We start from the raw sequence: 15,084 nt of genomic DNA on the forward strand, positions 1-15,084 counted from the left end.
ATAATCTACGTAAATGCCCTAAGGGAATTCCACCCAGCATCCTTTTGCTTCCTCTGCTAGGGTGCATGACTGGGCTCTGACTAATGAAACCAACACACCTGGTGAGTATGAAAATGTGCAACTGTTTCCCCACATTGAGTTGGTTATTGTATTTTCTCTCTAAACCAACACAAGACTTTAGTGAACGTGACTAACACTAAAAGCATATTACATTGTAGACACATCTCAAATATCCAGGGCTATTGTGGGAAGCCCCTTGAAATACAGTAGAGTTGAGGTTAGAATGACGCATAGTCTATGTTACTCATAGCATAAGAGCCTAACACCAAACATTTTTAACAGAATCGGTGTCAAATGATTTCATATGACCATTTAAGAATACTCTCACTTATAACAAATTATAACTGACATCAGCCTGGACCATAAAAATAACTGTATAAATCACTTTAACAGACATCTGCTTTTGCCAATCCAGTATCTGTACCCACTCTTTCTGATGTGCCTGGGGAACTCCTCAGCCCTATATACACTAGTACTCCCCATGGGACTGACCCTATATCTCAGCTGCAGGGCTGGGCATGTAACACAGGCACAGCCATCTCCTTGGCTACAGCAATTGATTCAGACAGGTGCACATGACTTAAGCATACAGAATCAAAGTCAAACCTGGAACTTCTGTGGGAAAGAGAAGCTTTCCCCTAGAAGCAGTGAGATTTGAGAACAAAAGCAAGATGCTCCCACCACAGGTCCCAGATAGAAAGCGGAACAGGGAAGAACAAATCTGACTCCATACTGGATCCTTTTCTTTACTTTAACCTTATTGCTTTTGCTACAAGTTAATCCCTAAAGGGATGTTGCCATAGCTTAAAGTCAACAAAATAGCCCACCTCTGGGAACCCTGCCTCCCATGCCCAAGTGTTAAGCTAAAATACTCTTGTTTGAGTTCACAGGAAACATCTCCACAAACCTGGCTGCAGGAAAGAAGAAATTAGCACATCCTCTGGGGAGGATGAACCAGAACCAAGTATTTGCAACAATGTATCACCTTTTTAACTTTACCTCCTCACCTCCCCCTGTTTGTTCTATAAAAGAAACTAGCATCCAGGGCTTCCCTGGTGGCGCAGTGGTTGAGAGTCCGCCTGCCGATGCAGGGGACACGGGTTCGTGCCCCGGTCCGGGAAGATCCCACATGCCGCAGAGCAGCTGGGCCCGTGAGGCATGGCCTCTGAGCCCGCGCGTCCAGAGCCTGTGCTCCGCAACGGGAGAGGCCACAGCAGTGAGAGGCCCGCGTACCATTAAAAAAACAAAAAAACCCACCAAAACAAAAATACTAATTCAAAGGGATATGTGCTCCTCTATGTTCACTGCAGCATTATTGACAATAGCCAAGATATGGAAGCAACCTATTTATCTACATGGATAGCTAGATGTGGTCTGTGTCTATATATATATATATATATATATATATATATATATTATATTAGCCATGAAAAAGAATGAAATTTTGCCATTTGTGACAACATGGGTGGACCTAGAGAGTATTATGCTAAGTGAAATAAGTCAGACAAAGACAAACACCATATGATTTCTTCTATATGTGGAATCTAAAAAACAAAACGAACAAACATAACAAAACAGGAAACAGTCACAGATACAGAGAACAGGTGGTTGCCAGAGTGGAGGGGTGTGGGAGGCTTAGTAAAGTAGGTGAGGGAAATTAAGAGGTACAAACTTCCAGTTACAAAATAAATGAGTCACGGGAGTGAAAGGTACAGCATGAGGAATATTATCAATAATTATGTTATATCTTTGTGTGGTGACAGAAGGTAACTAGACTTATCATGGTGATCATTTGAAATGCATAGAAATACTGAATCACTATGCTGTATACCACAAACTAACATGCTGTTGAAAGTCCAATTATGCTTAAAAAACAAACAAACTCATAGAAAAGGAGATCAAATTTGTGGTTACCAGAGGTGGGAGTCGGGGGGGGAGGGGGAGTTGGAGGAAGGGGGTCAAAAGGTACAAACTTCCAGTTATAAGATAAATACTGGGGATATAATCTAGAATATGTTTAATATAATTAACTCTGCTGTACATTATACATGAAAGTGAGGAAATATAATGGAGCAGGTGTAGGACCACAGGAAAATCAAATGGGACTTTGTCTCAACCTCAGGTTTCTAATGTTAGATCACTATTATTATTTGTTTCCCATCATAAGAAATTCATGAGTTCTTTCCATGAAGAATGACAAGGGAAGTGGATCTGCAGATTTCTATCATGAAACTCAAAAGCCTGCTCCAATGTTATATTACACATAAAAAATACTATATGAGAAAGATTTTAAAAAGCAGCTATTAAATTATAGTGGCAGTAAGTATTAAATGGCTGACTTAATGTTTTAGTTTTTGAGATATGTACTTATTGAGTGCTACTCTGGGTCAGAGACTCCATTACTTTAACACAAACCAAAGCGAAACCCATATTTAAAATCCCAATTGGGTTATTGCACTTACACTCCACTCAGTACATTAACAGACTGTGTCTTCACTCCGTATCCAGTCTCCTTTAAATCAGCAACAATTCCTAATACATCAATACTGGAACCTTTGGATCCAAAGTTTTTTTCATTGTACATTATCATGTGAGCATTTGAAAAATCCTATTGAGAAAAAAAAATTCAAAATTCAAAGGCTAGCCGTTTATTATCCCAAAACGCCCTAGTATTAGCCATTAGCTTTTCTTTGACTTACACCTAATACAGGTCGTAAAGACTGAAGTTCTCCACTGTAGCCTCCCCAGTCATTCCAGTCCTTATATTCTCCTTCTTCAAGCAAATACTGATGACCAGTAAAGCCAGGCTTCTCATAAGCAACCCAGCTACAACAAAAGAACATGAAGGAGTAGAAATTTTCAGTAGTGTTAAAGTATCAGTTTCATTGACAAATATAAATAGCTATAAAGCTAGACATGGACTCATGCATTATGACTATTGGAATGCTTCCCTAGCATTGAAGAGACTAACAGAATGGCCCCAAGAAATCAACCTAAGATGCACACACCAACGTTCCGAGAAGGGGTATGGTGGGGTAAGCGTGCATGCGTACATGTGTGTCTAAGAACTGACTCAAAAGAACTTCAGCAAATAAAACTGAATGAACTTTCTTCCAATAGTAATTAAAACATTGTAGATTTTGGGCTATTTACACGCCATTTTCAGTGTACAATTCTAAAGGAAATATGTTAAGATCTATAAAGTGCAAAATATGATCCTAAAAAATAGAAAGCAAACTAACAGTTCAATAGTTTGGAGCATAATATTAATAAACAAGACTGTAGATTTGATCAATCTGGATGGGCCACTTTATCAGCCTTGCTCAGCTGACTGACCCCAAAACAGCCCATCAAACTGCTGTCAGATCCAGGTCACAACCAGCTGAAGAAAACATGTTTGAAATTCACTCTACCATACAATCTGGAATGCTATCTTTGGGAGAGAGAGAACATGTATTTTTACTTTATTAAAGGGAATAAAAAGAAATCCTTACAGGTCACTCCTGTCTACTTACATGCCTCTTAGAACTTTCATAGATCCCACTGATGTAAGGGGCAAAGGTTCATTTCCAGTTGTTTCACCTCCTTCCATGATAAAATTACACACCTCTTTTTCTAGTTCCATACATTTTCCTTCAAAGAAAGGCTTCTCATAAATAACTACCTATAACATAAATGAGATACGCTAGTAATTTGTTGAAAGTTAAATATCTCAATAGCCAAACATTAAATTAGTCACTTAATATCACTAAGTCCTGGAACACAAATTAAAATGTTCTAATATTTTTTAGGGCTTCCCTGGTGGCGCAGTGGTTGAGAGTCCGCCTGCCGATGCAGGGGACATGGGTTCGTGCCCCGGTCCAGGAAGATCCCACATGCCGCAGAGCGGCTGGGCCCATGAGCCATGGCTGCTGAGCCTGCGCGTCCGGAGCCTGTGCTCCGCGACGGGAGAGGCCACAACAGTGAGAGGCCCACATACTGCAAAAAAAAAAAAAAGTTCTAATATTTTTTAAATTAATTAAATAACAGTATCTTGTAATTTTTTAATAAATTTATTCATTTTTGGCTGCATTAGGTCTTCATTGGCTGTGCGCAGGCTTTCTTGAGTTGCAGCAAGCAGGGGCTACTCTTTGTTGTGGTGTGCAGGCTTCTCATTGCGGTGGCTTCTCTTGTTGTGGAGCATGGGCCCTAGGTGCACGGGCTTCAGTAGTTGTGGCATGCAGGCTCAGTAGTTGTGGCGCACGGGCTTAGTTGCTCCGCGGCACGTGGGATCTTCCCGGACCAGGGCTCGAACCCGTGTCCCCTGCCTTGGCAGGCGGATTCTTAACCACTGTGCCACCAGGGAAGCCCCATGAAATGTAATTTTAAAAATCAGAAATTTTTTTCTGCTGTGGGGTAGCCTGAAGTCAAGGTTCAAAAGACAGTTTATGCATAATTGGTTTTTGTTCAATGTCTATAACTGATATTTAGAATTTTGCTCAGGCCAAACTAAAGGAACCAAAGTATTCTAAGTTGCTTTAAAAATGAAACAAACTATAGATCAAACTATGTGTCATAGATGTGTCAAGTAGAACTAACAGAAAGAGCATTTGGGAATAGGGAGAACTTGTCTTGAGAAGTGAGGTTTTTCCTTGCTAACTGGCAAGTAGCAACAGGTCCTGCAGTTAGTAAATACAACCACAAACTACAAACTTAATACAACAGCGAACGCTTTGAGCCACAGCTATGCATACTGTTAGTGACAACTGGTGCCGTCAGCATCACCTTCCAGCCTGAAGGATGCCGTGTAAGTTGGACAACTTCCTTTGGCTGCAATTATGTTTTATGGAAGCTGATATGTAAAATCACACAAGCATTACCTTCGTGGAGACGGAACGGGAATAAAATTTTTAAAATATATAGATTACCTTTGGATCTATAGGGAATTCAACTTTACGGCCACCCTGAAAAGAAAAATAACATAATAAGAAAAGCCGTTTGTCACTGATACGTTACCATTTTCTATTACCCACAGCAGTCTGCGGTAAGCCATGGAACTGCAGAGCAACCACATTCCTGTTTGTTTAATCAATGCTGAGACAGTTCTAAAATTACCAAAAACGCAGGGAAGATATAGGAAGACTTAAAGCAGAGTCTCACAGAGGCGGTCTATAAGCTGAATCTGTACAGTAGCTGTGCTTTTTAACCAAATGAGTGTTAGGGTTTTTTTTGTTTGTTTGTTTTAACTCAATAAACTTCTCAAAAAAAAATGCGTATTTCTCACTTACCTTAAAAAGGAGTCCTAAAATCTGACATCTCTGGACCCAAATTCTCACAGGCAGCAACCTTCACCATCTGCGCTTATTAATTGGGCTCACCCTCCAGCCAGGATACAGGCTGCGGTTTGCCTGTCTCCACCTCTTCCGCAGTTCAACTCCCTGCCAGCCTACTCACGCCTATTTGCTGCCTGGCCCCGGAGGCATTTGATTTTGCAACCGCTGGCTTACAAAACTGTTGAAGTTCCCTCAAGTTCACAATATGATCTGAAGGACTTTTGAAATAACCAGGTAAACTGTTAGATAAATTTAAAGCAGCCAGAAGGATGGGTCTATGGGGGTTGCTCTATTTTTATAATAAAAATGGTTTTTTTAATCAAAAATCTCACTAAAAATCAACCACAGAAGAGGTATCTCATACAAATATTAAGTAGGGTAAAAGTTAAAATCAGCAGTGGGAAAGAAGGATAGTTTTCACCTCTATGTTTAAAAGCCTTAAAAAAAAGTACAGCCAAAGACACTCAAATACAGCAAATGAACTGTAATTATAAAGGAATGTGGCTGATTTTATCAACAAACCAGGGCTCACACAGCCAAGTAAGTACGCTTTTCAAAAGTAATCCTTTCGGAATGCTGTGAACTTCACAGTTCTGCTGCTTACCATTAAAAACTGCCACCAACCCACTACCGGGCATGTGCCCTGAGAAAACCATACCTCAGAAGATACATGTAGTATGTGGTGGTGGCGGTGGGGTGAACTGGGAGATTGGGCTTGACATATATACGCTAATTTGTATAAAATAGATAACTAATAAGAACCTGCTGTACAAAAAAAATAAAATTTACTTACGTAAAAAAAAAACAAAAAAGATACATGTACCACAAATGTTCACTGCAGCACTATTTACAAGAGCCAGGACATGGAAACAACCTAAATGTCCGTCGACAGACAAATGGATAAAGAGGACGTGGCACATATGTACAATGGAGTATTACTCAGCCATAAAAAGGAACGAAACTGAGTTGTTTGTAGTGAGGTGGATGGACCTAGAGTCTGTCATACAGAGTGAAGTAAGTCAGAAAGAGAAAAACAAATACCGTATGCTAATGCATATATATGGAATCTAGAAAAATGGTACTGATGAACCTAGTGGTAGGGCAGGAATAAAGATGCAGACATTGAGAATGGACTTGAGGACACAGGGGGGAAGGGTAAGCTGGGACCAACTTAGAGAGTAGCACTGACATATATATACACTACCAAATGTAAAATGGATGGCTGGTGGGAAGCAGCCGCATAGCACGGGGAGATCAGCTCGGTGCTTTGTGACCACCTACAGGGGAGGGATAGGGAGGGTGGGAGGGAGGCTCAAGAGGGAGGGGATATGGGGATATGTGTGTGCATACAGCTGATTCATTCTGTTGTATGGCAGAAACTAACAACATTGTGAAGCAATTATACTCCAATAAAGATGTATAAAAAAAACCTGGCTTCAAAACCTGAGGTGATTCTTTCATACATTCATAAAACTAACAAAACTTTGTTCTTTGAAAATGGATTTAACTTTAGAAAAAAGCCCAACACTATTTGCATGAAGACCAGCAGACATCTAGGTAAATACACTACAAGCTTTGGCAGGAGGGGTAAAATTAAGATAAAAAAATTATCTTCCTGCCTTTCTAATTTGTCTCAAACTGCCTCAGAAGACAATCACGAAGCGGAATTTCAAGAACACGGTTTAACAGGAGCCTCACTCATGCGGTAGGTTTTTAGTGAGCACCTACTACAGTGCAGCTCAACATGGGTTGAGCTGCAGACTGGATCCTCCCAAGGCTTAGAGTCTTGCAGATGAAACAGACAAAGAACAAGGCAAAATACAGGGAAGGAAGCACAGGCCCTTTCTAAGGCAAAAGCTTTGGAGAACAACACTCATTCCGACATCCAGCTCCAGGGCCCCCAAAGCTGCCACCCGCCTGGCCTCCTGTCACTACAACTGGCTGGTCCGCAGCAAGCCCCGTCCTTGCCCAGCTCCGCCCTGGATCATGCAGTGTACTCTGAAACCTTCACCTAAATTAACCCTGCTTGGTTTATAAGACCCTCTTGAATTATCGTGAAGCTCTCCTAATTATCCCCCTTCTCTTTTCTAACACCTACAAGTTGGACTTTATCTGCCCGTCCTCCTGTTCTTCCCCAAAGATTTAATTCTTCACTTTCTCATTTCTGCTCTGGGCCGAGCTCTGCACACACATCAGTGGCTCTGCAAGGCCGAGAACACCTTGAAGGCCAAGGCCATCGGCTTATCCACATTTTTTCATCTGTAGCATCTAGCAAGTTAACCTTTCTATTATTTCTATCTAGCAATAGGTCCCATCTTCTACATATTTGTTTTTAAAAAGTCTGCTTTATTGCTTTAAAGTCACATCCCATGAATTACCAAAGTTAAGCAAAGAATTACTGATTCTAAGAACACATCGTTGGATTCCATCTTTACCATTTTCAGAGGCCGCATGGATCCAATATACGCCTCCTCTGTATCCCAGAAGGATAAGTCAGGGTATTCACCAGGTTCCAGGATAAAAGGGACACCCTGAAATCCAGGCTCTTCGTAAATCAGCCATCTAAATAAGTACCAAGGAAGGAAGAAACAGAGACAATTCATCATTTCTGTCAGTGGGACACAGCACCCCACTAATGAGAGAGGAACAGAGCAGGAGAGGATGTGGATCTGGACGATGTACGGTGACACTTAGGTAACAGAGCAACATTAAACTCAAGGAGGAACAGGCCATTATATGCGCCTCTTCTTGAGCTTTTACTAGTCTCCCTGGCTTGGCTGTCTTTGTCCACTTATTTTACTTTCTACTATGAATTGCTTCAAAGTGTAAATGTCTCTATTACTTCCAAGTAATGAAAGTAGTTATCTTTTGCACTATATGTGTTTAGAGAGGCTCTACCCAGGAGATCTCAAATGTTTTAAAAGGTTACATCCCATTTGTAACCAAAGAATAGGATGTTCCACCTAATAATTTTTCACAATCAAAAATTAGTAACATCTAGCAAAAGAGCTTACAAGGAATGCCACTCAGAATTCTATGTAATCCTCACAACAATGCTATTGGGAAAAAATACTATTGTCCCCATTTTACAGATGAGGCTAAGTAAATTGCCCAGGGTCACACAGCTACAAGTATCAAATGCAGGGCTGATTCTAGCTGACCCCAAAGCCAAGCTCCCAACCATCCTTTGACAGCAATGCTTCTCTTTCCAGAGAGTGCACTGAACGTAATTTCACAATGACTCAAGATCATCGCCGTGAGTATGACTCAATGCACAGTGACGTCTGTGGGGCTTTTGAAAGTCTAAGGCTGCTTGTTCCCAGGCCCAAAGCTTGTTGAGCTCTTGGACGTGATTTTTACGGCTTTTCAGTAGCACACCCTTCTATCAGACTTGTCAGCTGTCACGTCTGCTGCAGTCAGAAAATCAGAAGCCTCACCCTCCTCTTCGTAAACAAATAAGGAATTCTCGGTGATCACTCACACCCGACAATTCTTTATTAGTCTTGCTAAAGCATCCTAGTTGGGGTAACGTGACCATGTTTCCCGGAATACCGAACCAAGAAGAGGATGGCTGTAAAGGCAATCTTTTACCAGCAAAATGGTTCTGATTCTCCCCTCTTTGTTTTTCTCTAGTTCACAATTTTGGCCCAAGGGCATATTTTTGGTGATGGTTTTTGTTAAAGATTCCCCTGGATGAATCAGCAACTTCGTTCGACTAGTTATACAGAGTTTTCTAATCAAAATCCCACTGAAGACCTGTCAACACACACACACACACACACACACACACACACACACGAATGCTGAGAGGCTGTGTGTGGTGTATGGGTGCGGGATCAAAACTAATCCACAGGGTTAGAAGTCAGGATAATAGCTACAAGGACAACCAGGAGAAGTCAGGAATGAGGGGGAGCTTCTAAGACACTGGTTGTGCACTATTTCTTGATCTGAATGGTGGCTACATTTTGCAAATTCACTCAGTTTACACATGTATGATTTGTTGTGTATCTTTTAATACAAATGTTATATATACTTCAGTAAAAAATGAAGGGAAAAAAGAGACATCTTTTAAATATCACTGCAATATCCCTAAACCACAAGAAAGCAGAGGCTAAGGGTGGGGCCCTCTAAACCTCCTTTTGTTTAAAGCACGACAGTTAAGGATGCATTATGTCTTCATTGGAGCTCAACGCTCTCACACGCGCACCGCACACTGATGCCCTAGCTAAATAATGGCAACTTGTCATACACTGTGGTATCTGGCAAACTAGCCAAGGGCCTTGAAGTCTGACTCTTCACAAGTAAACAGGGTGAATTTTTCATAAACACAATGGACAGCTCATAAACCAGTGATTCTGAGATTCCGACATGATGCTTACTGAAGTACCCTTTCATTCAGTCTTTCCTTCTATAGTTTGAGGTCCGAGGGTATGTATTCATCTGATACTAAATATCTCACTTTCCTGGAAGCACATGGTTTAGTCACAATAACATTCATAGAAGAAAGGTAATTTGGGGTAAAGGGTAATTTCTCAAAAAACTGAACATATAAACTGCCACACTTGAAAAGACTGCTGTTCTGAGGGTTCCTCCTCAGTGAGTGAGTGCTAAGGGCCTCCTGGGTAACTCAAACAGACATTTATGAATGTTCGGTGGACTCTGGAATTTGAAAACTCATATACAGAGTGTGATCCTTTTCCCCTAAATTCTATTCCAACAAGATACATTATTCACGAGGCGCTCAAGAGAGGAGGAAACTACCTTCAGGCAGTGTTATTTCATTTTCTAAAGGTATTCTTTTATTTTCCCATGTACTCAGATAATGAGCTTTTGCTTACATTATGAATAAACAGTATGACTATAAAGAACTTTTTAAAAAAAATAACAGAAGTATACATACAAATGAATATTGTTGAACTAATAACAATGGCCATCCATTCATTAAAAACATTTGCATAATTACTCTTTCAGAAATACCCTTTGAGTCAGACAAGAAAAACTGGTCTTATCTTAAACAAACACTGTTCTCAAACAAACAAAGAAACAGTATTTCCGGCTGGATCCTCAGTCTTATTCTCCAGACATGGCTGCACATGAATGTTGGCTACGTACAGAAACCAGCGGGGTACTCAAAAGATTAAGTATGAACGTGCCAACTTTGAGGTTATTCAGAGGAGGGTGAGCTCTGAATCTCAAGCGGGGAAATGTGCCTTTACAATGGGGAGATGTGGGAAGCACCAATTTAACCAAGCAATCAAACTTGGGATCATTAATGAGAAGCAGGCTGGCATGTACCACAAGTTGTGATACAGCATGAATATACACCACTATCTACAGGAAGTAGCAACCTTGTCAAAACTCTTCAATCTGCATCTGATCATACCTGCAGACTCAACCACCTCTATACAGAAAATTCAGGTGACAGAAGAACGAGTTAAATGATATCATGAGGAAACACTCAGAAAATCCAGAATGTAGCACATTCTCTAAGCAGCTAATCTAAATTCTTCAAAAAGTCAGTGGCTGGGACTTCCCTGGTGGCTCAGTGGTTAAGAATCCTCCTGCCAATTCAGGGGACACAGGTTTGATCCCTGGTCCGGGAAGATCCCACATGCGGCGGACCAGCTAGGCCCGTGCACCACAACTACTGAGCCTGCGCTCTAGAGCCCGCGAGCCACAACTACTGAGCCCATGAGCCACAATTACTGAAGCCCACACACCACAACTACTGAGCCCATGTGCTGCAACTACTGAAGCCTGTGCACCTAGAGCCCATGCTCCGCAACAAGACAAACCATCGCAATGAGAAGCCCGCACACCGCAAGGAAGAGTAGCCCCCACTCACCGCAACCAGAGACAGCCTGCACGCAGCAACAAAGACCCAACGCAGGAGATTGGTTCCACCCAACGCAGGAGACTGGTTCAAGATGGTGAAGTAGAAGGACGTGCTCGCACTCCCTCTTGCAAAAACACCAGAATCACAACTAACTGCTGAACAATCATCGACAGGAAGACACCGGAACTCACCAAAAAAGATACTCCACATCCAAAGACAAAGGAGAAGCCACAATGAGACGGTAGGAGGGGCACAATCACAATAAAATCAAATCCCATAACTGCTGGGTGGGTGACTCACAAACTGGCTGGAGAACACTTATACCACAGAAGTCCACCCACTGGAGTGATGGTTCTGAGCCCCACGTCAGGCTTCCAAACCAGGGGGTCTGGAAAAGGGAGGAGGAATTCCTAGAAAATCAGACTTTGGAGGCTAGCAGGATTTGATTGCAGGACTTTGGCAGGACTGGGGGAAACAGAGACTCCACTCTTGGAGGGCACACACAAAGCAGTGTTCACATTGGGACCCAGAAGAAGGAGCAGTGACCCCATAGGAGACTAAACCAGACCTACCTGGTAGTGTTGGAGGGTCTCCTGCAGAGGCAGGGGGCAGCTGTGGCTCACCAAGGGACAAGGACACCAGCAGCAGCAGTTCTGGGAAGTACCCCTTGGCGTGAGCCCTCCCAGAGTCCACCATTAGCCCCACCAAAGAGCCTGGCTGGGTAGGCTCCAGTGTTGGGTCACCTCAGGGCAAACAACCAACAGGGAGGGAACCACACCCCACCTATCAGCAAATAAGTGGATTAAAGTTTTACTGAGCTCTGCCCACCAGAGCAACAGCCAGCTCTACCCACCACTGGTCCCTCCCATCAGGAAACTTGCACAAGCCTCTTAGATAGCCTCAGCCATCAGAGGGCAGACAGCAGAAGCAAGAAGAACTACAATCCTGCAGCCTGTGGAACAAAAACCACATTCACAGAAAGACAGACAAGATGAAAAGGCAGAGGGCTATGTACCAGATGAAGGAACAAGGTAAAACCCCAGAAAAACATCTAAATGAAGTGGAGATATGCAACCTTCCAGAAAAAGAATTCAGAATAATGATAGTGAAGATGATCCAGGACCTCAGAAAAAGAAGGGAGGCAAAGATCCAGAAGATGCAAGAAATGTTTAACAAAGATCTAGAAGAATGAACAAACAGAGATGAATAATACAATAACTGAAATGAAAAATACACTACGAGGAGTCAATAGCAGAATAACTGAGGCAGAAGAACAGATAACTGACCTGGAAGACAGAATGGTGGAATTCTGTTGCGGAACAGAATAAAGAAAAAAGAATGAAAAGAAATGAAGACAACCTAAGAGACCTCTGGGACAACATTACACGCAACAACATTCGCATTATAGTGGTCCCAGAAGGAGAAGAGAGAGAGGAAAGACCAGAGAAAATATTTGCAGAGATTATAGTCAAAAACTTACCTAACATGGGAAAGGAAATAGCCACCCAGGTCCAGGAAGCGCAGCAAGTCCCATACAGGATAAACCCAAGGAGAAACACAGTAATCAAATTGGCAAAAATTAAAGACAAAGAAAACTTATTGAAAGCAGCAAGGGAAAAATGACAAATAACATACAAGGGAACTCCCATAAGGTTAACAGCTGATCTCTCAGCAGAAACTCTACAAGCCAGAAGGGAGTGGCATTATATACTTAAAGTGATGAAAGGGAAGAACCTATAACCAAGATTACTCTACCTGGCAAGGATCTCATTCAGATTCAATGGAGAAATCAAAAGCTTTACAGACAAGCAAAAGCTAAGAGAATTCAGCACCATCAAACCAGCTCTACAAAATATGCTAAAGGAACTTCTCTAAGTGGGAAACACAAGAGAAGAAAAGGACCTACAAAAACAAACCCAAAACAATTCAGAAAATGGTCACAGGAACATACATATCAATAATTACCTTAAACGTGAATGGATTAAATGCTCCAATCAAAAGACACAGGCTTGCTGAATGGATACTAAAACAAGACCCATACATATGCTGTCTACAAGAGACCCACTTCAGACCTAGGGACACATACAGACTGAAAGTGAGGGGATAGAAAAAGATATTCCATGCAAATGGATATCAAAAGAAAGCTGGAGTAGCAATACTCATATCAGATAAAATAGACTTTAAGATAAAGAATGTCACAAGAGACAAGGAAGGACACTACATAATGATCAAGGGATCAATCCAAGAAGAAGATATAACAATTATAAATATATATGCACCCAACATAGAAGCACCTCAACACATAAGGCAACTGCTAACAGCTGTAAAAGAGAAAATCGACAGTAACACAATAATAGTGGGAGACTTTAACGCCTCACTTACACCAATGGACAGATCATCCAAAATGAAAATAAATAAGGAAACAGAAGCTTTAAAAGACACAATAAACCAGGTATATTTAATTGATATTTATACGACATTCCATCCAAAAACGGCAGATTACACTTTCTTCTCAAGTGCACAAGGAACATTCTTCAGGATAGATCACATCTTGGGTCACAAATCAAGCCTCAGTAAATTTAAGAAAATTGAAATCATATCAAGCATCTTTTCTGACCACAATGCTATGAGATTAGAAATCAATTACAAGGAAAAAAAAATGTAAAAAACACAAACACATGGAGGATAAACAATATGTTACTAAATAACCAAGAGATCACTGAAGAAATTAAAGAGGAAATAAAAAATACCTAGAGACAAATGACAATGAAAACACGACAATCCAAAACCTATGGGATGCAGCAAAAGCAGTTCTAAGAGGGAAGTTTATAGCTATACAAGCCTACCTCAAGAAACAAGAAAAATCTCAAATAAACAACCTAACCTTACACCGAAAGGAACTACAGAAAGAAGAACAAACAAAACCCAAAGTTAGCAGAAGGAAAGAAATCATAAAGATCAGAGCAGAAATAAATGAAATAGAAACAAAGAAAACAATAGCAAAGATCAATAAGACTAAAAGCTGGTTCTTTGAGAAGATAAACAAAATTGATAAACCATTAGCAAGACTCATCAACAAAAAGAGGGAGAGGACTCAAATCAATAAAATTAGAAATGAAAAAGGAGAAGTTATAACAGACACCGCAGAAATACAAAGCATCAAAAGAGACTACTACAAGCAACTCTATGCCAATAAAATGGACAACCTGAAAGAAATGGACAAATTCTTAGAGAGGCATAACCTTCCAAGAATGAACCAGGAAGAAACAGAAAATATGAACAGACGAATCACAAGTAATGAAATTGAAACAGTGATTAAAAATCTTCCAACAAACAAAAGTGCAGGACCAGATGGCTTCACAGGTGAATTCTATGAAACATTTAGAGAAGAGTTAACACCCATCCTTTTCAAACTCTTCCAAAAATTGCAGAGGAAGGAACACTCCCAAACTCATTCTATGAGGCCACCATCACCCTGATACCAAAATCAGACAAAGATACTACAAAAAAAGGAAATTACAGACCAATATCACTGAAGAATATAGATGCAAAAATCCTCAACAAAATACTAGCAAACAGAATCCAACAACACATTAAAAGGATCATACACCATGATCAAGTGGGATTTATCCCAGGGGTGCAAGGATCCTTCAATATGCGCAAATCAATCAATGTGATACACCATATTAACAAATTGAAGAATAAAAACCATATGATCATCTCAATAGATGCAGAAGCTTCTGACAAAATTCAACACCAATTTATGATAAAAACTCTTCAGAAAGTGGTCAGAGAGGGAACCTACCTCAACAAAATAAAGGCCATATACGACAAACCCACAGCAAACATCATTATCAATGGTGAAAAACTGAAAGC

General features: G+C 40.9%; 1 protein-coding gene across 2 annotated transcripts in view; it reads right to left on the minus strand.

Annotated features, from left to right (window-relative positions):
* Positions 1-15,084, minus strand: part of LOC132437024 (beta/gamma crystallin domain-containing protein 1) — a 57,105-nt gene that overhangs the window by 20,429 nt on the left and 21,592 nt on the right. For both annotated transcript variants that reach the window (XM_060030155.2, XM_060030154.2), the window contains exons 7-11: positions 7,808-7,934; positions 4,968-5,003; positions 3,576-3,724; positions 2,760-2,886; positions 2,523-2,668 (exon numbers count right to left, since the gene is read on the minus strand). In XM_060030155.2, the coding sequence (XP_059886138.1) occupies positions 2,523-2,668; positions 2,760-2,886; positions 3,576-3,724; positions 4,968-5,003; positions 7,808-7,934 (585 nt within the window). The remainder of the gene's footprint in view (positions 1-2,522; positions 2,669-2,759; positions 2,887-3,575; positions 3,725-4,967; positions 5,004-7,807; positions 7,935-15,084) is intronic.

The sequence above is a fragment of the Delphinus delphis genome, chromosome 14 (genome assembly GCF_949987515.2).
Source record: "Delphinus delphis chromosome 14, mDelDel1.2, whole genome shotgun sequence".
NCBI classification, from domain to species: Eukaryota; Metazoa; Chordata; class Mammalia; order Artiodactyla; family Delphinidae; genus Delphinus; species Delphinus delphis.